This window comes from Camelus bactrianus, chromosome 15, assembly GCF_048773025.1.
Source record: "Camelus bactrianus isolate YW-2024 breed Bactrian camel chromosome 15, ASM4877302v1, whole genome shotgun sequence".
In the NCBI taxonomy this organism is placed as follows: domain Eukaryota; kingdom Metazoa; phylum Chordata; class Mammalia; order Artiodactyla; family Camelidae; genus Camelus; species Camelus bactrianus.
In genome coordinates, this window is record NC_133553.1 from 29,614,743 (window position 1) to 29,637,742 (window position 23,000).

General features: G+C 47.0%; 2 protein-coding genes across 6 annotated transcripts in view; one reads left to right on the forward strand and one right to left on the reverse strand.

Annotated features, from left to right (window-relative positions):
- The first annotated feature begins 256 nt into the window (after positions 1-256).
- Positions 257-8,993, forward strand: LOC105063904 (protein FAM228A). The gene is given in 7 exon segments (XM_074341746.1): positions 257-1,378; positions 1,464-1,551; positions 1,670-1,826; positions 5,089-5,233; positions 6,829-6,971; positions 7,295-7,373; positions 7,664-8,993. Coding segments are annotated over 7 exon segments (924 nt in total). The 5' UTR covers positions 257-1,123; the 3' UTR covers positions 7,721-8,993.
- The window catches only part of ITSN2 (intersectin 2), a 132,391-nt gene continuing 118,232 nt past the window's right edge, over positions 8,842-23,000 (reverse strand). For 3 of the 5 annotated variants that reach the window (XM_074341740.1, XM_074341739.1, XM_045511870.2), the window contains 10 exons: positions 22,483-22,589; positions 21,420-21,603; positions 17,406-17,504; positions 15,534-15,701; positions 14,912-15,127; positions 14,229-14,350; positions 13,446-13,528; positions 10,986-11,069; positions 10,252-10,425; positions 8,842-9,746 (listed from right to left, as the gene is read on the reverse strand). In XM_074341740.1, the coding sequence (XP_074197841.1) occupies positions 9,589-9,746; positions 10,252-10,425; positions 10,986-11,069; positions 13,446-13,528; positions 14,229-14,350; positions 14,912-15,127; positions 15,534-15,701; positions 17,406-17,504; positions 21,420-21,603; positions 22,483-22,589 (1,395 nt within the window). In that variant the 3' untranslated portion in view covers positions 8,842-9,588. Of the gene's footprint in view, positions 9,747-10,251; positions 10,426-10,933; positions 12,397-13,445; positions 13,529-14,228; positions 14,351-14,911; positions 15,128-15,533; positions 15,702-17,405; positions 17,505-21,419; positions 21,604-22,482; positions 22,590-23,000 lie in introns of those variants that run through there. The other 2 variants (XR_012499265.1, XM_074341741.1) reach the window with 2 other exon arrangements.

Consider the following 23,000-nt stretch of genomic DNA (forward strand, 5'->3'; position numbering starts at 1 on the left):
GATTTCTTCTAATCTTTTGAATCTATGATTTCATATAAAAATGGAATAAAGTATTTGGCTGTTTTGGATCTTGGAGAATACATTTGTATGTAGTGGTTTGCTCTTAAGTGTATTTTTTTTTCCCCTAAAGGAAATTATGCTTGGAGACTTTTATGACCCTGAAGTGTACAATCCTTTTTATATGACAAAAAAGGACCCAAATTATGGAAAGATTAGCAAGTTTCATACTTCTATTTTATTCTTAGAAGCTCTGAGCTAGGGGAAAACCTGTTCATTTTAGAAGTCTTGTAGTTTTTCTACATTTAAAGAGAAATCCACAAAAGCATTTCCCTTGAGTTTTGGAATAGCAACCCAAAGTAATTTTGGCTGCTTGAGAGTTGACATTGTGAAAAAGGCACTTGCCTGTGTGTGATAATTGGTTCGTTCATTCATTCAACCATCCACTCACATTCAGCAAACTGGGAGCCCAGGAGGGAGGGGACAGAGGGTGTGATGAGAATGTCACAGAACCTTGACAGTGAGCGCTCCTTTCTCAGGAAGGTGGGAGGAGGGATGGCAGGACAGGCTGCCCAGGGAGCCAATAGGTGAGCTTGTAATGAGTCTTCACATTTTAAACTGCCAATCAATATACGCATTAAAACTTGGGACTTGGGGCTCAGGTTTTTACTCCTGTGTAGCAGAATTAGCCACCTTATGTTGCTATTGATTTAAAAAAATGTGTGCGTCTCTGAAGAGAGAAGTGATTTATTTTGCTTCTCCCCGAAAACCAAGGCAGATCACGATTGTGAAGACAGGAAAGTTCTTTGCGCTCTGACTTTCTGAGTATTGTGCTGGGCAGTCATTATTGCTGCCTCCTTATTCAGTGGCTGTTTTTCCCTTGCAAACAGCATTTGGGTCAAGGTCAAGTATGTAGGGAAGTAAAGAGGGGGAAACGATCCCTCTGTCTAAAGTTTATAATCAGGTTGGGGGAGGAGAAAGCCACCTTCCTCCACGACCTCTGCATGACTGCCCCGCCCCTCAGCACACCGATGTTCTCACAGGCTCCCCGCAGGGGGCGCCCTTCCTCCCAGACCAGCTTAGAGTTCTGCCTTGTGTACTCTGAGCTGATGCCTCTCATGACCAGATGGTCGTTGTCTGCCACTCGTCTGTTCTAGACGCAAGATCCCTGAGGACAGGACCTCACTGGCATGCAGCACACGGCATCAGCAGATGCGTATTGACTGATGCAGTGACACTGGGGAGCTCTGGGCAGCCCTCACTGCAGTCAGCCACGTACGGCTCAGTGAAATACCCTAGAGTGAGGCGGGTGGCATTTAACCTTACCCGGCTCCATGTCACCTTATTCCTGGGTCCTTATACTCAGCTGCTTCGGTGTACAGTAAGGCCACACTCCAATGCTTCTGACAGATTTGAAATGTTTAATACAAATTGTACTCGGGTCCTCAGAGTCATTTTTCTCACAGATTACTGTGCCACTGTTCTGTGATCCTCTGTTTAGAAGACAGCGAGGCACTGATGAAGAGCAGAGAGCTATTCTTCAGTACAAGACAGGTACTTTGTGATCGCAGGACTTTGTCTTCCGAGATGTCCAATTGTCAAGTGATTTCCTACCCCAAGAGTGACTAGCGTTGATGTTAAGTGTTGATGTGGGTTTTTAATCTTCCTGTAGGAAAATGATGTACCTTAAGAGAATTCAAAGAACTAGAGAAGGCCAGGCAGTGTGCCAGACTGCCCCGGTTCACTTCCACTCTCCGCAGCACGGTTCCAAAAGAGAAGCGCAAAGCCTGTGTGAGACCCGTGGGGAGCAAAACCCAAGTCACATGCAGGTAAAGGTGCACTAACTGACGGGTCTTTCTACTGTCCCCACAGTTCTGCCTTTTGCAGAATGTCGTATCGTTGGAATCCCACAGTTTGTAGCCTTTTCCAGGTTTTACCTGCATTCTTAAAGGCTGTTCTCACAGGATTAAGAATGTTAGGTTGCTGGATATTTTCTTTCAACGCATGTTATGTCCCACTGTCTTTTACTCTTTCAGTCGCCTGTCTTACTGCTGTTCCTTTGAAGATAGTTGTCTTTTTCTCTGGATGCTTTTAAGATTTTCTTGTCATCTTTGATTTTTGGCAGTTTTTGTTGATTTTTCCATGTGGATTTCTTTTTATTGATCCTGTTTGGGATTCACGGGTCTTCTTGTAGCTGTAAAGTGATGTCTTCAGTCAGTTCTGGGAAGTTCTCATTAATTTCCTCTGTGATTGTTGTTACCTCTGCCATAATTCTTTCTCTCCGTTCTTTCTGAGACTCCAGTTAAACACATTTTAGATCTTCTCACTGTATCTTCCCTGTCTCTTACCCCTTTCTTGTGTATTTTCCATCCTTTTGTTGCTCCATATTTGATTCTAGGTATTTTTTACTAATTATTGCTTCAGTTGTGTCTAATAATCTGTTGTTAAACCCATCCATTGAGTTCTTATTTTCAGTTTTATTTTTATACTTCTAGTGTTTTATGTGGTTCTTTTTCAGATAGGCTTTGGGGAAAGCTGTCTGTACTCAGGGCGAAGAGGGTCTCTGCTCCCAACAGGAGAACCTATCCCAAGTGTCATGCTCGACTTGCCCCCCAGGTGGTGGCGGCGATCGATGTTCAGAAAAGGGTTAACTACCCACCCGCCAGGGCCTAGGAGGAAAAACCCACCAAGAGATACTCTGGGAGCATGGAGGAGTCGGTCCCCGCTACCTGATGTTGGCCAGAGCTCCCAGGGAAGAAAGTAGGCAGAGACTGACAGCTCACTCTGGAAGGGCTCTCTCCTCTCTCGAGTTGTTTCCGCTGCTATCCAGTGACTTTAAAATTGTGAATTTTGAGGGGAGGGTATAGCTCAAGTGGTAGAACACATGCTCAGCAGCATGAGGTCCTGGGTTCAATTCCCTGGTACCTCCTTTAAAAATAAATAAATAAATAAATAAGTAAAACTAATTACCTCCCCCCAACAACAACAACAACAAAATTTAAAAAAATTAAAATTGTGAATTTTGCAGGGTCAGGAGTATGTAAATTTTTTTTGTTTTCCTTTAATTGTTGTAGCAGGAGTGCTGGCCCGTGCAAACTTCTGAATTCTACCCAAAGAATAGAAGTCCTGTCCTGCTCTCTTTATATTTCCTTTTTATCCCCCATCCTGAGTTTTGCTGGAATGAATGACACTACTTTGTTTCTGTTTCTTTGTGATTTGGAAGTTCCGTGTCCTATTTTCTGGTTTCATAGTCTCTAACAATTTTAACAAATATTTTTATTTAAACATCAATAATTATATGACTCCCCTCATATAAGACAAAGGCTTTATTTTGCTTTATTTCCTCATCTCCCCTCTCTGGCTTCTCAGCCTTTATGGATGGTCACAGCTCCTTAAATGGTCATCTGCCCTTGAGTCTGTTACTTCTGATGGCATCTCCACCTCACAGCCCGAGAAATCTTGTATGTATATATGTATGTATGTATATATATACATTTTTTTAATAGAAGTATAGTCAGTTTATAATGTGTCAATTTCTGGTATACAGCATAATGCTTCAGTTGTACATAAATATACATATATTCATTTTCATATTCTTTTTCATCATAAGTTATGACAAGATGTTGAATATAGTTCCCTGTGCCCAGGAATCTTTGTGGAGTGATCAACCCTCCCCTACTGAACCCTTCAGTAGCTTCCTATAACCCTCCCAATAAGGTCCAGACTCAACTTAGCATGTAAGGTGATCTCTGGGCCCTGCCACCTTTTCTGGCTTCATCTAAAAAAATCCCTTCTCCCTAAAGAAAAGAAGTATAATAAACTGCAGAAGCATCTGGGTCAGGTCAGCACGTGAGGGAATCACCACATGGTGATGGGCCTCTGCACCCCCACCTGCCCTTTCCCTCTGCAACAAGCCTCTGAAGGGCTGGGACTGTCTGACTTTCCTTGGTGTTCCCAGCACTGAGCTGGAATGTAGTAGATGGTGAGTGAATGCTTGTTGGATAAAGGCATGAATGGAGGGATGAAGGAGAAGGCCATTTCTCTGGACAGGCCTGGGCTTTTCCCAGGGCAGGAATGGAGGAGCCCTGGGAAACCTGAGAGGACACACTCGGAGGTGCCTCAGGTGGCTGTTCAGTAAAATAAGGAAAGACTCGAAGAGCAAGGTGGCTGTGGTCATCAGAGACAGTTAATTACAGAAAGCATAAACCTTCTCAAGTTTGAAAAAAAAAAAAAAAAAAAGGAGGGGGCCTGGCTGTGTTAGAAAGCACTGGCCTGCCTGGAAGCCACAGTGTCCCCGTCTGTTCAGGCCATTGTAACACGATACGAGACCGGGTGGCTTATCAATGACAGAAATGTACTTCTCACAGAGGCGGGGAAGTCCAAGATCAAGGTGCCGGCGGCTCAGTGTCTGGTGAGGACCGCTTCCTGGCTCAGAGACGGCACCTTCTGGCCGTGTCCTCATCTGGTGGAGGTGCTGAGGGTGCTCTCTCAGCCCTGTTTTCTGAGGGCGCTCGTCCCATTCATGAGGGCAGAGCTCATGACCTCATGACCTAGTCACCTCCCAGAGATTCCTCCAGTAATACCATCGCACTGGGGGTTAGGTTTCAGCGAATTCTGTGGGCAGACACACAGTCAGTCCATAGCAATCAGGAAGATAGCCAGGCTGCTTTGGGGACCACGAGGCCAGTCCTTTCCCCCCTGGGACTGTGTGGCTTTCATCATAGCTTCTCTTTGTGAACCTGCTTCCTTTCCTTTCTCTGCTTTCATATGCCTTTCCTGGAAAATGGATAGCCTCGTCCTGCCTTTCTGGATTGAGCCCTCCGAGGCTGCCTGGAGCCCCTCTGTCCCAGTTTCAACCTGGGCCAGGTGCCTCAGCTACAGCCTGAGAAGAGTCCCATGACCCACTGCCTAAGGGCGGTGCCAGCAGGGGTGTGGGCAGGGCAGACTGATTGATTGACAGCCACCAAGCAATGTTTTCTCAGTCTCTCCTTTTCATAAAGTGAGTGTTGAGTTCACAAACTTAATTTTCAGACAGTTATTGGGGTACAATAATTCTACCTGTACTGAGTTAAATTCTACTTTTCTTTGCAGTCCCCAAAAGCTTATCTGTGCAGAAGAGAAATATCCGCCTGGTAAAGAGAAAAACACTATCAACCCAAGTCAGACTGTTTTTGAAAGGCAGTTTCACTCTTTGAAGGTCAGCCCAGAGAGTAAAAGGCATGAGAAGAAGGGTCTGGTGAGCAGGGATCTGGGGGGAGCAGGGCTGGAATGGCACAGCTGTACAACTCCCACCCTGACAGTGAGCACTGAGTCCAGAATCTACTGACAAATCCCTCCCTCTCACGTGGGCTCCCAGGGCACAGCAGGTAGTAACTGCAGGAGGGAGTGAAAAAGAGGGGGCAAAGGAAGATTAATTTTAAGCAGAAGCAGCAGTGGGGTTGCTGCTGGGCTCAGTGCTGCTGCCCAGCCGGGCACCCTTCTGCAGGGGAGCCATGCGTGAAAACCTTCAGAAAAGAAACAGATTGTGGGACCCTGGACCCCACTTTCGTGGGACAGATTGTGCCTTACAAGGTGAGGGATCTGCCTTATAAGATTTCCTCGGCTCTTTTTCCTGAGTTTTTTCTCTTCTGACATTTTCCTACCATTTACTACATATTACATCCAAATCAGACCAAAAATTTGTTCTCCTTAGTTCAGTTACAGTAGGTAGGAACCTTTTGAAATGAAATTTATACTAAAAAAATCTAGGGCAAAATGTAGTCTAGCTATATAAAAGGTACTTACATGCAGGAAATTTCCATGCACACATTTCCTGTCCAGAGCTCACACCCCAGTTGGCACAGCTGACAGCTCACGGCCTATTTCCCCTTCCACCCTCTCTCCCACACCCTGTCCCCTAAAGCCCAAGGGTTAGGACGCTTCCAGGGGAGGTTCAGGGCACTTGGTAGGTAATGGGTTCGAGCCCTCCCGAGTGATCTGTAGATCTTTGTGTCTCCTTCACCCACCAGCCTGGCCCCTTCCCTCCACCACACACAGAGCTGTCTTTCTAGCTTGAGAACCTTGTTAGTTAGGTATTTTGTGAGCCAGCTCCTCCCCAGTTCCACTGTTCTCCCCAGTCTCTCCAGAGAGAAGCAGGGGCTCCCTGTGTGGTCAGTTCCCTCTGAGCATAATTCTGTCTGAGAGCACAGGGAGCCCTCAGTCAGGTCTGAACACATCAGCTCGGCCCTCACAGCAGGGTAGCCTAACTGCTGTTCTCAAGAGGTCAAAAAGTGGAGTATGGTTTACGCACACTGGGAGTTTATTTTTCACTCCTGTACCAGAGCTGGGTGGGTCTGCAGGTCGGTAGGCCATCCCTGTTTCTTGCAGTCTTTCAGGCCCCTGGCTGAAGGAACGTTTGTCATCTCCGCACCTGGCTTCCAAGGTTGCCTCGGGAACTCACTCCTGTCAGCCTGAGAAGGGAGAGGTCACGGAGGAATTCTGCCCTGGGAGTGTAGGTGGATGGGGACCCAGTCACCAGGCGGCTCCTAACTGCAGGGAGTAGGTGCTGGGAAGAGCAGTCCCCGGCCGCTCTGAGCAGTGGCAGGGAGAGCAGTGTCTCGTGGACAGCTGGTCATCTCTGCTACACCATAAAAAGGTAGTGCTGTGTGGAGTCCAGAGATACGGAAGCCCTGTCTGAGAGCTGCAGACACCAGACAGAGTGAGGGGGAGGTGAGGAGGGGCTAGGAAGCTGGCCTGGGAGATGAGTGGCCATGGGCATCGGCCCGGAAGTTCCTCTCTGCCCCGTAAGCCCCTCTTCCCCACCCTACACTCAGCTCTCCTCTTCTGTCGTAGGCTTTAGGAGGCAGACAGCACAGGCCCCGATCCTGGACGGTGGGGGAAGGCCAGCAGAGGTGGGGGTCCCAGCCCGCGGAGAGAAGAGTGATGACAGCAGAGGTCCTGGCGCAGCACCTGGCCGCCCTGCAGCGGGGAGTCAGGTGAGGTGGCCAGGAATCCTGCCCCAAGGGACCGCTTGTAATAAAGCTTTGCTGAACTTTAGTTTGTAGTACTTGTACAACAGTTAAAGTACTGCCCACGTCTTTTCTCTCCAGAAGTGGAAAAATATTGCAAGCAATATCCAAATAAGAACAGCTACTGTTTACTGAGCTCCTGTTGTGAATCAGAAACTGCATGAGGTATCTTATATTCGTTTAAAAAATTTCCTAGCAAGGCAGTAGTATCATCTCCAGTACATGAAGCTCAGAGGTTCGGTAGCTTGCTCAAGGTCAACTGCAGAATTTGAAAGTGTTCTTTTTTCCAGGTGCAGTCCCCCTGGTGCCGAAGCACACGCTCCCTCACCAGGGCACACGCCCTCCTCACAGCCACTTGGACTTTTTGAGGTTAGTCAGACTGCTCAGAATTTGGGTTCCCCCCGGAGGGTGGAGCTGCCCCACTGGCCTGCCAGGGCGCCCGAGAGGGGCTTGCTGGACACTCCTCAAGCCGCTCAGCCCCTCCCCAGGCGATGTAGTCCCAGGGTGCCCCCTCCCTTTCCTTGCCTTTCAGAAAACCAGGCTCATGTTTTAGTCAGGAGAGAATGTGATTTCTTAAGGAGCAAAGCTGTGTTCCTAAGTCCAAAGGGGTGACTGGAGTTGCTGGAAGTACTTACATTAAAAATCCTGTCGTTTCGTAGAAGCCATCTGACTCACATCCTGCGAGCTCCTCTGTCCAAATCGGACGAGAACCCTGACACATCTAATAAAGGAAAAATGGCACTGGCCACAGTTCATCCCACGAGGAAGTCCCACAGACCCAGGAAAGGGCTATCCTGTAGCTTTGTCATAGGTAACCCCAGAACTGGTTTTAAGCCTGCCTGACCCATCAGTGATAACCTTATGCTCTGAAAGTCAGCTGGTCAGAGGCCGACTTCCTGACATCAGCCCACACCCACCTCCATAACCAGCACAGCCCGCTTCCCCAGGCCCTGTAGAAGAGCAGCACTTTGCTTTGCTCAGTGCAGCTGAGCCTGACCAGCCAGACCGTCCCTAAATTAAGCAACACACACAGTTGTCTGTGTTCAGATATTGGTGTGTCTCTTCCTTTGACACTGTGCCGTATTTCCTTTATGTCTGTTTTAGCCAACTCGGTGTCCAGGATCAATACCTGGAATGATGGATTTTTTTTCACTTGAATATTCTGAATTATGTTTTCCAGTTTTTATTTGCTCGGTGATTACATTATGACAGAAACAAGGGCTATGGTGGAGGGACACTTGACTCCTTCCTTCCTTCCAGCTCCTAGAGAAGACCTGCTCCCTGAGAAATCAGGGCTAAAAGACAGATCTTTTCCCAGTTGTATTCATTAACCCAGGGATCTAGTGTCTAAGACCTTATTTTTATCAATGTTCAAGGCAGATTTCACACTTCAAAATCTAGAGGCCGAGGAAGCAGGTCTGACAACTGTGGATGTGGCTCTGACAGGATTGGGGCAGGGGGAAAGGCAGGTGCTTCTGGAGCTGGAGGGGCCGAGGGGCCCGCTGCCAAGGTTTAACTCTGGTGCATTTTCTTCATGGCTAAGTCACCCCGAAGTTTCTACTCAACTAGGCAAGCAGAGGGGCTCACAAGGGGACAGTCTAGCTCCCACAGAGATCAGCCATTCTAGCCATCAAAGAAACTGAGCCCCAGAAACAGTAGGTCAAGTGACTGGAGTCACAGAGCAAGCCAATGGCAGTCAAGTGAGTGCTTCCCCTCCATATTCTGTCCTTGGTTTTTCTCCCTGTTGCAGAAAGGAAATTTGGTTTTGTCATAAGCAACCCCTGAAGTCACCTTTTAAAAGCCTTTCACATAGAAAATAAGTCAGGCTTTGAAGAAGTTACATTCATAAACTTATATTTTTATTCTCTTTCTGTACATATTGGCAATGATAAAGCTTAAAGATGCATGTCCTGTGACATACACAAAAACAAGGACTTTACATAAATAATTTATACTTCAGAAAATTAAAGTTGAAAAATATTTTCCGTGTCATTTGAGTTCACAGTATTTAAAGGAAATCAAGCTTTCCCCCTTAGATTTCAGACTACATAGCCTCAGCAGAGGATGGTAAAATCTAACCAGGAATAAAATGATTGAGTTTGTTTTTATTCAGTGCACAAGCAGACACTATGTCGGTATCAGGCTGTTCCCAGGCGGAGGCTGCAGCATTTCTTCCAGTCCTTCACCTCCTGAGTGGCCGTGACCCAGCAGAGGTCACGTGGCATGGAATGGTTAGAGCATCACCCAAACCACCCACAGTGGACACATTCAACCAAGTGGTAACGTCTGGTGGTCTGATGCCTCATTTCCACGTAATACTTTTTATAGCCCTGAAAATGGAAACCTTGGCATCTAAACACAGCCGAACATGTTAACACTAATACAAGGCACTGTACTATGGGGTTTGGTTTATTTATAGGAAGGATCATGTTTGCATAGATTGCTAGCGATTTAGTGTGCAATAAAATAGAGGCCTGGCGCGCGCGGCCTTGCAATGGGTGAAGCCGCCTGACGCTCCTCCAGCTGAGGGGCCGCGCCGGCGGTCTTCTCCAGCCCAGGCCCAGAGGGCAGACCCCTGAGGCCCCTACAGGAGAGTTTTTTGCTCAAAAAGCTGCAGGTCAAAGCGGACCCAGACCTCCCCGGTGGGGACCTCGTGCAGCAGGAGTCGGCGGGTTGTAGGGCCTTTGCTTTCCTGTTCTGTTCGAATCTTTGCCACTGCAACTTCGGTGCGACCCAGGAAATCTGGTGAATAGACACGTGAGAGTCAGAAGTCTGTCTTCTTTAAAAAAATTGTTAAAAACTACCACAGGGGGAGTATCTGAAGCAGGATTCATAAAACCTTCAAATCTAAGACAAGTAGCTTCTTCTGGTCAAGGGCTGTTGTACACTGTGAATGGATGTGTGCAGAATGAGGGGTTTGTGTGAGGGAAACTGCCTCTTGGGAATCCAAGTCTCTTTGGTTGGGGAATGTCTCACCCCCTCAGGCGGTGCCAGGAGCACAGCGTTTCCATTAGGGAAGCAGAGGTAACTGGGGTCAGAGACCTGAAACAAAACTGAGGCCACCCAGCCACCCCTTCCTCCTGAGAAGGTGCCCCACCTGCTGCCACTGTGAACTACTGAGGACCATGGCCTGTGTCACTGCCCTTCAGTGTCAAGGGGCGACAACAAGTCAGAGCACCCTGGCTCCGGACCCTGGATCCTAGAGTACAGGGGGACCTCCAGACCCCCTCCCCGAGTTATACTTTACCATCTGGTGAAAACTGGTCTCTGTCGAACATGGTGAGACACAGCACATCCTGATAAAGATCCTTAATAAAGAACTGGCAGTTAAAATTCCACTTGGGATTTAGTGTGTCCTGGAGGGTCCTGGTGGTGTAGCTCTGGGAGCCCATGCTGATTTCACAGTATGGATTGCTCTTTCCTGAACAAAAACAGACCAGCATGCATGTGACAACGGGGTCTTCTTGAGCAGAAGCAGGATCCAAACAGATGCTTCTCCGTGGACCAGGGCAGCAGGGGCCACTGCTGGAGGGCCCGCCTCTGCCCTGTGGTCTCTGTTCCCATTGCTGAAGCATCATAAACCCCAGGAGTGACCACGCAGGCTGCACCGCCAGGGCGGCTCCCCGGGGGCGTGTGTCAGAGTAGTGTGATTTGTGCTTTCTCCACTCAGAGCACTGAGGAAGGAGGCACTGGAAGTTACTGGGAAAACAGAGTGATGATAATATTGGTCTGATAACCATTTTAGTGGCACTGGAAGTATTTGTTTTCCTTTTTTTCGGAGGGGGAGGTAATTAGGTAATTATTTATTTACTTTTATAATAGAGGTACTGGGGACTGAACCCAGGACCTTGTGCACACACTTTACCACTGAGCTGTACCCACCCCCAACTTTTTAAACGTGTCCCATTATTCAATGTTCAGAAGAGTCATCAGCAAAGCACGAGGTAGCTACCACATCTGCAGGATGAAGGAAGCATTTACCATTTGGTTTACAGGCTTTCAGTTCCGTAGCTTCAATGACATGCACCATCAGACGCCCAATGCCTGAAGTCTTTTGAGAGCGAGCTACAAAAGAGGAAGACGAACGACATTAATTTCTCCTGAAAATGCAGATAGCACAGTGATGATGCTAAGCTGCAGATACTCACAGTCTGTCTTCCAGCCAACCCCAGAACTCCCCAGTCTCACCTGTCACTGAACTGGGCCTGGCAGACAAGCACTTGGCTGCTCTGTGCCTTGGCCTGTGCCTTGGCCGTGTCACCAGCTGGGATACCCTGCTGCCATCTGTGTCCGTCAGCATCCTACACATCCTTCAAGATGTAGATCCAATCTCACATCTCATCTCCCAGACCCCTTCCCTCCTCCGTGCATCCATTATCCTTGCCTTCTGAGCGTCCCACAGCCTGCTGGGTCTGAAGTTCTGTGTCAGTCCATGTCCTCTGCCAGGAGGGGCCGTGGCAGAGCAGATTGTTTATTTAATATCCCTGTATTAACCCCTCAACTTCTGGCAAATAGTAATATTAGTAACATCATAATATGTCACAGTCATTCAGCACTTAAAAGCAGCTAACATTTATTGGATACTTACTTTGTGTTAGGCATGTGCTCCGCCACTACATATGTTACATGACTTAAGGTACCTGTATAACTGCTATTCCCGTATCTGAGAAAGCTGAGTCTTAGAAAGGACTATGACATGCTTACGTCACAGAGCTTCTAAATGGCAGGGCCAGAACTTAAACATCAGATACCAAAGCCTATTTTCTTAACCACTCACCATAATTCTAATTATATGTAGACACTTCAGCTTCTAAAGTTTTACTTAAGACATTATTCTACTCAAGGAAGTACTCAAAACCACTTTTAATATGGAGAGAAGTGAGTCAGTGAACTCAGATTATCTTGACAAATATAAAGTCAGTCAGGCAGGGGAGGGGTTTAGAAACTAAACAAAAAGCTGCCTGGTGAGCGACTGATCTTTCAAAACTCAGGGCACGTAGAACCTTCTCTATGAGAAGTCTCTGCCCCTCCCGGCATGGCACGTGTATTCAGCTCCCCCTTGAAGGCAGGGCTGGGCCATATTCATCTTTGTAGGCCCAGGTAAGCCCAGCACCGGGCCTGGCACAGAGTAAGTAATCAATAAATGTCTAAAGAATTGAACACGTGGAAAATGCATAACAATATGTACAGATGTTGATGTTAAGCAAAACTAATACAGAAAAACTTTGATTTATATCTTTGACCAATTAAGAGATCATTATGTGCTTTCTGAGAGGATTCAATCATTGATTTTTTCAATAGCAAGCCTTTAAAGCACTATTAAAATAAGATTCAATTAGCAGAAGCTGATTTACACATACCTTTCAGGAGTATATAACAAAATAAGGGAAACCTGAATAAAAAAACATAAAGAGCTGCAACTGCAGCAGCCAGGAACGTAAGTGGGAGGACTGGTCAGGGAAGGGCCACGTGCCCCGGCCTGGTGGGAGACTGGCTGTGTCACTGGGAGAGGGGACGGCTGGGAAAATGGGGACGAGAACCACGGAGGGAACATACGGGACTCGGCAACTGACTAGAGAGGCCTGGGGGGTCAGAGAGCATGTTTCCAGTGTCTGTGGCCAAGGATAACACTGCCATCCACAGAGATCTCCTGGAAGGAGGCTGGCTAATCCCACAGGAGGAGCAGAGCAGGTGTGTCTGGAGAGAGTGACCACTGAGACTGGGTGATGTGAAGGGGAGAGGCTCAGGCAAGGGCAGAACTCCCAGGGTACAGTAGGGGAAGCAGAATTAGGAAGGAGGTGATGAAAGAAGATTTGGTGGTAGGAGGACCCTCGGGGTATCATGGGGTGCAGGGGGAGGGAGGTGCCTCGATTTCCTGCCATTGGGTAAACCGAGCCAAGTTTGGGGGGTCCCTGGTGTCATGTGATGAGCTCTTTGCAGAGTGATGGGGACAACAAGTGGTGTGAAGGCTGTGAGTGGGGCAAGGGGGCAAGTTAAGGTCCAGGACCTGGTGTCGGCAGAGGGAGGCTGGTGGATCTGGAGGAGGGCTTGGGTAGAGGCTGGGCGCTGGAGGAGGAGCAGCGGGCTGATGAGCTGAAGGGAAACAGGCCATAGAAGTGAAGTTTGATGGAGCCAAATGGACCAAGTGGAGGTGGGTCTGGTTGTGCAAAGAGAGGACCCCTCTTCTTGGAAACAGGAGTGAAGAATGGGTGTGTGGGGAGGAGGGTCAAAGACTTCACCACAGAGAGAGGGGGTTCCCCCTGTCTGTGCAATGGACAGTGGGGCTCCTGCTGTCCGGTCTTGCAGTAAGTCTGGACTTTCAGGCCATTCCCATTTACCCACTTCACTGCAGGAGCAGAGGCTTGTGTCCACAAGGTGGGACCCGCCCCCTCCCCCGGGGCCCTGTGGCTGGTTCCGACCCTCCAGGGCACCACCTACTACCTTGATAAGCCTTCTCCCGTTTCTTCTTTTCGGTGTCGATGTACTGTTCAGACGCAGCCTTGATCTTCTGGACCCAGGCCGTCCTGGAGGAGAAGCAGAGAGCAGCCATCGGGCGGCTTTCCCACACCAGGTCCCCCAGGAGCCCCAGGGCTCTGCACTCGCTAACCTTGGCTTTGACAAGTTCCTAGTCACAGCCCTAACATTAATTCAACCCAAAGACTCGCCTGCCAATTAAGGATCAAGCTGAGAATTTCCAGACAGTTCTTGATGGCACCTGGCACTTCTGGGGCAGAGGGAGAGGATGTGGTGCCAGCTCAGCATGACAGGATGACAGGTCTACTGCACAGAGAGCTGCACGCACAGAGGAGGGGGCGCTCCACCCAAGGACGTGGGACGGGCAGAGCAGACGCTCTGGCTGGAGTGCAGGGCCTGTGCGGCGCAGGGGTGGGACTGGGGCCGAGAGGCACAGGAGGGACTCAGGAAGCAGGTGAAGGAGCAAGACTGTCCCTGAGGGATTTCGGCAGGAAGTGAGGTGTTGGCTCTCCCATTTCAGGAGATCCTGGGGAGGCACTGGAATCAGGGGAGTGAGTTACGGGCGTTTGTGGTAACCTGGCATGTCTAAATCAAGGCCCACCAGTGGGACTGGGGCGGAGGAGACTGGCTGAGGCGCTGAGGATGCAGAATTAGTAGGGCGTGAGCACAGACTGGAGGAGGTTTATGGCGGAGGGAGAGGTCAGGCTTTCTCCTAGACTTCCAGGCAGGCCACACGTGGTCAGGACTGACCTCTCGTTAATGTTGTCTGTTCGGAGAGTGTAGACCCGGTCAATGTGAGAAATGTGGAAGACAGGCTCATCGCTGGAAGGGTCTGTGGGCAGTTTCACCAAGGCTTCATTCAGGAAAATGGGCTGAAAGAATTGGGGCCAAAACACAGGCTGTGAAATGGGCCAGGACACTCCACCTGCCTAAGTCCAGAGAGTCATCTGTTGTGAAGAGCCTTGCTGAGGAGTAGGGAGGTCTAGTTTCCAGAGCCTTATGCTTAGGAGAAAAGAAACTGCCTCTGTTTCGTGAAAGTAAGTGTCCAGGGGAGATCAGACGTTACTAAACTGGGGACAGGAGCTCTGAGTGTCCACGCCTGCTCACGGGATAGGGTCTCTCCTCCAGGCACTGAAACGTGGCCCTCTGTGTCAGCCTCAGTTTTACAGAGAGACCCGATGCTGAATGTGGGCAGACGGGGGATCACATGTCATGTCTGCTGGGGGCGGAGATGGACTCAGCTGCAATCCAGCTGGTGGCTGTCAGAGGGCAGTGAAGGCCCAGCCACTCTAGGCTTCTTCCCCGGGAAGTGACAAGGAGGCAGGTGAAGAGTCCCATGAGGCCAGGACAGGCTCAAGCAGGAAGGAGGTCCTTAAGGTAAAGGAAACACCTCGTTATGCTCTTGATGCTACTGCCAAAAACATGACGCTTACCGTTTTATACATTTTGAACTGAGCGTTGGACTTAGAGCTGAAAAGTTTCTCAGAGCCCGAGGAAACAGCAAACTGCTTGACCATGTAGGTAAGAAGCAGGAAGTCGTTGAAGAGGAACCCGTGCAGCTCCTTATTGCTCTTGGTCTTGTACAGCTTCCCACTGTGCAGCAGCTTCCGGGGCCCCAGGCAGTTGGTGAGCGAGTTGAAAACAAGTTGCTTGAAGAGAAAGAAACTGTCACTTTGTAAGTCCCAGCACCCCTGGAGAGGCCCGTGCCCTGGACCTCAGGGAGCTGCGGGAGAGCTCTCTAGGTGGGAATGTGGCTGTAATCATTCATCTTTACACGAAAGATTCTTACATTTACTTCTCTTCAGAATTCAAACTGGCACAGTGAAACCAATTCCTTACAGACCCACAGAATACTGATTCTACCAGCTGAATTAAAAAAACTCGAAACATAAACCTCTTTTTTACAAGAAAGAAGATGACAACCCAAGAAGGGGCAGAATGGTGAATCCACATGGGCTGAGCTGAGGTGTAGACTGTCTACACTCGGGGAAGGCCCAAACCTGGTTCCCCTGGAGAGCCTGCCCACGGCACCCAGCACAGCACCCCAGGCCTCACCTCTGCCAGACTTTCGCACTGAACGTGCATCTGGATCCACTCCAGGCGGTCTGAATTCTCCTTCTCCCGAACCCCTTCATTAACTTGAGAGCAGAGCTCCTCTGCCCGTTCGAGGGCCAGTTTCAGAGAAGAGTGGTCTACGTGATTCTCTGGGGTGTTCTCCAGAATCTGGAAGAGAAGGGGCTGCATCACGTGGGATGTCCTGTCTTCCACCTGCCCCTCCAGCTGGGTGCTGGGCGCTGGAAACACAACAGTGAGCAAGACGATCGTTTACCCTTGAGAGGCTCAGGGTTCCATGAGCTCTCGGGATACAAGTGACTCAGTGACAAGAGTGGGGCCAAGTGCTACATGGATCCAGTGCCCTGAGGTCTGCGGGTCTCTGGTGGCTCTCCGGCTGGGTCTGGGGGGTAGGTCATATGTTAAAGGGCGCCTCTCTACTTCCCCCCAGTAACTTAAGCTGTGTGCCTTTAGGGTGAACCCTCCAGAATAGACTGGCTGCACCTTTGATAAGTATGTTAACTTGCTGAAGAGCAATGGTTCATGGCATTTTTGGGTTCACTGATCACTGAAAGCGATGAATCCCCTGCCACGGAAAAAACATAATACAACCGTGTTGTCAGCGTGTAGGAAAATGCATTCCGTTCATTCTGAAGTGACTTCAAACTAATGTTCCAAAGGTAAAAGGATAGAGGCCAGAATACAACTTTGTGTGGTCCCTCTGGGGCTTAGCGGGCCCGTCAACAGATGACTCCTGTCTGGTCTCCCTGGTCCTGCGGGTCCACGGTCCTCTGTTTACAATCCTAAAATGTGAAAAAGCCCTGAAGGCCTTAAGCTTTTCTCATGACTCATTTGGTAGCAAAACCTGACCTGAGCTGGAGAGATGTACTTATTTATTCGACTTCAGCGATTATTCAGGTATTTCACTGCAGGACTACTAACGTGGCGGTCATCAGTGCTGCCCAGGCTTTGCTGGGGTGTCACGTGACCTGCAGCATTTGAATTACATTCTGAATTCTGGAACACATGTGGCCCCAGATACTTCAGGTAAGGGACTGCGGCTTAATGTGTATCAGTGGTCCTGTTTGGCATAACTGAGACATTAGCCCTGTAACATAAGGTCTGCACTGAGGTGACATGGCTCACACCACCAGTGGTCAAGGCATAATCAATAAAAGCAACAGTAGTAGTATTTCTACTGTTTTTCTTTGTAAGATGATTAACATTACGTCAGTGATTATTGGTGAGATAGTCCTTTGAAAGCCTGCCTTCTCCTTAGAAGGCACATTGGCTCGAGGCCCACACTGCTTACGAATGGAATTTTAGAGGGACCGTGAAGCCAGCAGGCTGAGGTGGGACACAGCAAGGGGATGACGATGACCTGTTTAGGTCACTGAGTTGGAGATTCCTGGGACATCTAGGGGAGTATTCAGGGGGGAGATGAACTCAGATCTCAGTAGAAAGACTGGACCCCAAGGTTGTACAAACGGTGGGCTCCATCTGGGCTCAAGACGGGCTTCGCAACTGGAGACGTAGAGGACTTTGCCCTGCCTCGACAACACACACTCATGACCCTGAGAGGCCGGGGGGAGGACAAGTAACCCAAGTGACCCTGGATATGTCTTTTATTTGCCACATCACGGATTTATCCCTTCAGACTGCATGTGTTCATGGGTGCGTGCACAGACACACACACACACACACACAGACGCGTGCACACACGCACACACAGACGCACACACACACACTTGGGGCCCGGTCCATCAGACACTAGAGTCAGACCACATGGAGGGGTGGCTGGCATACTTGGAGGCTCCCTGACTATCAGCCTCCGTGGACCCTGAAGGGTCCTGCGTCCCCCAGCCGGGCACTCACACTTCTGATGAGGAGCGGGTAGCGCGTGATCCTCTGCATGGGCTTCAGCAGGAAGCTGGACAGGGGCATTCCTTTACATCGAGGGTCAGATGCTAGCTTCTGCAAAATAATTGAAAGGCTCATGAGGAAATCATAGCCTCGAGGAAAACACTGGAAATGTTGGCTATACTCCTGACTTTGACCGGCTTTTAGATTTCTAATTTCTTTCTAAAACTCAGGATCCAAAATGATATGTATCAGACTAACAGCAGGAATATTCCACCTCATGTGCTAAACCCAGAGGATGCTTTCCAGTCCTTTCTTGGGGCATCTGACAGTCTGTGTGACCCCTCCCTCTACTGCTTCCAGAACCACTCTCTCAGCTGTCTCCCAGCCCACAGACCTTTGCGGTCTTCCTCTCTCCTTTCTTCCCCTCTGCCCGCCCCAACTGTAGGTGCTGCCCAAGATCCCCTGCAATGAGTCCCAGTGTAACCCAGCCCATCGCTGGGGCTCCACACCTGCCGGATTACTCTCCTCACCTGATGTCCCAAAGCACCTCGATACCTCAACATACTCCAAAATGAAGTCCTCGTCTTCCCTCATAAACGCATTCTCTTCTACTTCTATTCCTACCTGAGCTGGGAGCACCATTCACACCCACCCACCTTCCCACACACACATACACACCTACGAGTCACCACTGACGCCAAGTAAGTAGCTCTTGGTCTCCCCCATCTCTGCCTGCTCATCACCCCTGCTTCATCAGCAATAATTAGAACCATTTACTGAGCACCCACTATGAGCCACACTCACACTGTCCCTTCTACTCTTCTTTTACTTGACTAATTCATACTCATCTCTGAAGACTCAGATTACCCTCCTCTTGTCCTGGCTCTCCCTTTCCTTGACGCCTCCCCTCCTTTCCAGTGATCCCTCTCAAAGCCCATAAGAACCCATGGCTTCCTTTATCATCACACCACATCTGGACTGGGTAACATGGGTGGGTGTCTCTATGACCTCCCACCCAGACTGTTAACTCCAGGGACCACACTTGCTTCCTTCTACTCCCAGTACTAGTTCAGGACCTAACAGAGTAGCTAGGATGCTAAGATGATCTTTCTTTCTTTCTTTTTTTTAATAGAGGTACTGGGAAATGAACCCAGGACCTCGTACATGCTAAGCATGTACTCTATCACTGAACTATTCCCACCCCCCAGGATAATCATTTTTAATGACTAAAAAAATGCATTTATATATAATTTACTTAACCTTTTTCCATTATGGCATATTAAAACTGCCCCCTCCTTTTGTTTTGGGATATATCTATACATGTTTCTATGACAAGCACCTTCATGATATTTATTTCTATATTTTCTGGGTCTTTTTAAAAAGTAACATTTTAGAACACGGCTTATTGTTAGAGTTTGCTTTTTAATGTAATCAATGACATGCCTTTCATCACGAGACAATGCACTTTTATTTTTACTACTGTTACAAATGTAATGACACTGATGTCCTATTTACATTATTTTTATCACTATTTGAAAAAAATTTATAATCTTTTCCTATACTTTAGAAGGCAAAAGTCCTATATTTAATTCTACTATTGATTATTTTTAAATATTCCCATGTACTCACAGTTCCACATTTATCTGATTATTGTGATTAATGTTTGTTTCTGTGATCTTGGTTTCTTTCTGTTTCTTCTAGTTCATTTCCAGGCAACCCCTTGCCTCCCACCAATTGGAAGGTTCTGTCCTCAGTGCCTTATACTGAATGATTTTTGCATCCTTGAGATCATCATAAGAGAAATAAAATTAGCATTTACTGAATGCTTATTACGTGCTGGTCTCTGTGCTAAAGTACTTAAAAAGTATTATCTGATTATCTCCGGATTATAGATGAGGGGAATGAAGGCATCAAATGTTGAGAAACGTGCGCTGCTCACACAAGTGGACAGTGATGGGCTGGGATTTCAGCTGGAACAGTCCGTTTCTAAGCCTGTCTTGTTCTAAGCATGATATTATGTTGCCTTCTGGCATGATCCTATTTGTTTATGATAGACTCTTCATGAAATGCTTAATTTTTTTTTTGGAGGGGGAGGGAGGTAATTAGGTTTATTTCTTTATTTTCAGGACCTCGTGCATGCTAAGCATGTGCTCTACCACTTGAGCTATACCCTCCCACTGTAATGCTTAATTTTATTCACTATTATTTTAATTAAAAGTTTAACAGCTATATTTATAAAAGGTATCAGGTTATAACTTTTTTTCATTTTTGTAATTAAATACAAATACAAAAACAGGCCTTGGGGTCAGAGCCACTTTTGCCTTATACAATGAATTAGGTAGGCTTTCTATTTTTTTCTGTGATCTGCAACAGTTTATATAATACGAAATGATCTATTCCTCTGTAGCTGTCAAGAATTCACCATCAAATCCATCAAGTGAAACTAGCTCCTCTTTTGGGATAAGTTACTCAGTTTTTTCCCTTGGTTAATAGTATCTTTAGATTTTCTGTTCTTATTGAGCCAGTTTTCAAACTTTAATAGAAAACAAGTTTTCTTAATGCTTTCACAGTTATTAGCATATATTTTTAAATTATATACACTTTTACTTTAAGAAATAACTTTGTGTCTATTCTTGTTTTTACTTGTGTTTGTTTTTTCTCTTTTTCTATTAGATTTAGAGTTATTTTTTATCAGTTCTTTTCAGTGTATCTGTTCGTGGATATATTGATGTCATTTGTGCTTTTATCTTTAATAGTTTCTCTATTTTGCTTTTAGAATTTTATCTCCTCTGCCTATATATCTTATATATTGTTTATTTTTCCATTCTCTTCTGATAATAAAAATATGAAAATTATGCATTCTCCCACAAAGAACTGCTGGGGCTGTATAATACATCCCGATATGCAGTACTCCACAACCAAAAAAACCTAGTAAAAATGCAAAAAAAGCAGGAAAATCGATTTCTTCCTAAATTTTCCTAACCATTTTATTAACACATATGGTAACAATAGTTTCTATTACTGAGCAATATCAATGAAAAGGACTTCTCAAAATGTGATTTTTGTTATGATAACCAGACATACGAGGCTCATTGCTGTATCACTGTAAGGATGTTGATTCATTATATTATGTGTAGTGAATGTGTACACAGTGTACTTGCTGAGCACAGTTCTAACAATACAGTTCTAACACTACCTGCTTGTTTTAATTTATGACCAGGGCATCATGGAACAGACCATTTCCTCTGTCTTCTCACTGGTTTCTGGAAGGTGAATGACACCTGAGGACATGTCTTACATGTGTGCAGGATCACAGATATGCTTTTTGTTCATTACTCTAATTTCTGATGTCTCCATTTTTTTCCTACTCATAAGGGCATTTCCTTTTGTCCCATTTTATTCGTCCATTTACTTTATTTTTTTAAGTTTATTTTAATTTTATTTTCTGCAGACTTTTTTTTGGTTTTTTTTTGGAGGGGTAGATTAGGGTTTGTTTGTTTGTTTGTTTGTTTGTTTATTTATTTATTTATTTATTTATTTATTTATTTATTTATTTATTTTAAATGGAGGTACTGAGGACTGAACTGAAGACCTCATGCATGCCAGGCATGCATTCTGCCACTGAGCTATACCCTCCCATCCATTTATTTTAAATTTTATTTTATCTTATTGCATTTTATACACCTAAGTAAGATATTTTATTTTTTCTTGAATAAGATAGGTATAAAATAAATACAATTTACAAAATTAAGAAAGTGACATTCTGGATGTTTTTTGAAGTATAAAGTAGCTGACTTACATAGGCTTAAAAAAAAACACTCTGCTATTTAAGATGGGCAAGAGCATGGTCCAAGAAAAATCAATTCAACACAAAAGGCAACTCAAAGCAATCAGAAAATTCTTTGCCATATTTGTGTTTCCTCTGGAAAGTGATGAGGATATGCCATTCTCCACTGCTGAGATTCCCCACCATGCCTCCTGGCTCAGAACAGGGTTGGCCTGCCTACATTCCCATAATGGAGTTACCTTTAAAAATTCTTTAAAGTCCGCATGTTCATCTGTTTTCTGCTGTAACAGAGCTGCTCCATTCAGCTGACAGCTGCAGAACCGGATGTAAGCCTGCATGTGGGACAGCTCAGCCGCCAGGATGTCTCCAATCATCTGCACGGGCATCTTCTCACCCCCGGTCTTCTTCCGTACCCGCAGGGCCCTGCAACCAACACACTCTCTCACTTCCCGTTCCGAAGTGAATGCCCTTGGTAAATGAAGGATGAGTATCTTGGGAGATCAACGTAATGACAACCAGTGAGTTACCTAAAAATCTCTGGCACCATGAGGGGAAAGTCAGAAGGAGGCAGCAAGGGCCTTAAACCTCGGCCTGCCAAGCCAGCCTGGGTGAACTGTTAGCAAAGAAGAAAATGAAGTCTACGCACTTGAGTGTTTCTGGGTCTTTGGAATTGTTTTGGTTTCAGCTTAGTTTCTTAGCAAATTTTCTGATCTGTTGTCGGCTGAACCAAGAAAGAAACTTCTGCCCTCTGTAGGGGAAAAAAGGAAGCAGGAGCCCACAGAGGCCAAGTGTGGAGGTGAAGGCGGGAACCGTCCCCAGAGTGCGGCTGAGCCCCAGGGAGGACGGACGGACGGCGGGCGCTGGGACTGTGCGTGCCTCCGCCAGGGAGTCAGTCCTCACGGGCATGAGGGATGGAAAATCACCCTAAGGAATGGAATTTCACACTGGACTTAGGAGACTGCCAGGCCAGCCAGTCATTTTGGGGCCACGAACTGCAGCTTCTCTCCTGACTCCATCTGATACAGAGTCCAGCATATTCTGGAATCATATGTTAATGTATTGTTTAATGATTTAATTTTTTCTTAGCTTAATCAAGTATTTTCTTATTGTTATTTTTCTTTACTTCAATAATTATGCATTTTACAGTTAGAGAGCATTTCATAAAATAATAATAAAATAAAAAGCCTGAGGGAACAAAAAACAGTGACAGCTGTCTGTTAAGCGGCCCCAGCTGCCGAGTGAGGTGAGATCTCGGTCCTGGGCGGGGGGTGCCCGCTGTAGTGATGGGCGACGCTGACTCACTTCAGCAGCTTCGTGTTAGACATAATGAGCTCCTTCCAGTTAACAAAGATCAAGGCCATTTCTCCTTCGGTGAGGAAACCTGGCTCCGCCATCCGCTTCTGAAAAACCTAAATTCAGAACACAAGAGAAAGAAGTCAGCTTAAGTGCAGTACACAGCCTGTGTGGGCTAAATGACACAGGACCGGCACATGCAGAAACTAAGATCATGGCACTAATAAACATCGTGACTGTTAAATTTCAAATTGCATAGTTTCCCTATTTTTTGCTACTTCGGCTCCTATCAGGGCTGATTGTGAGGACTGAATCCAGCAGTCTCATCAAGAGGAGAGTCTCACACCTACCCCACACCTACTTCACACCTACCTCACACGTGTGTCCTGGGAGCTATACAGGTGAAATAAACCCCGGGCATAAAGCCCCGACACGCGGGAAGGGCCCGCAGGACTGCTGTCAGGTGGGGCACCTCCGTGTTCTGGAAGCAGTTTGTGAGAAGTGCAGCAAAAGGAACAGAGATGACT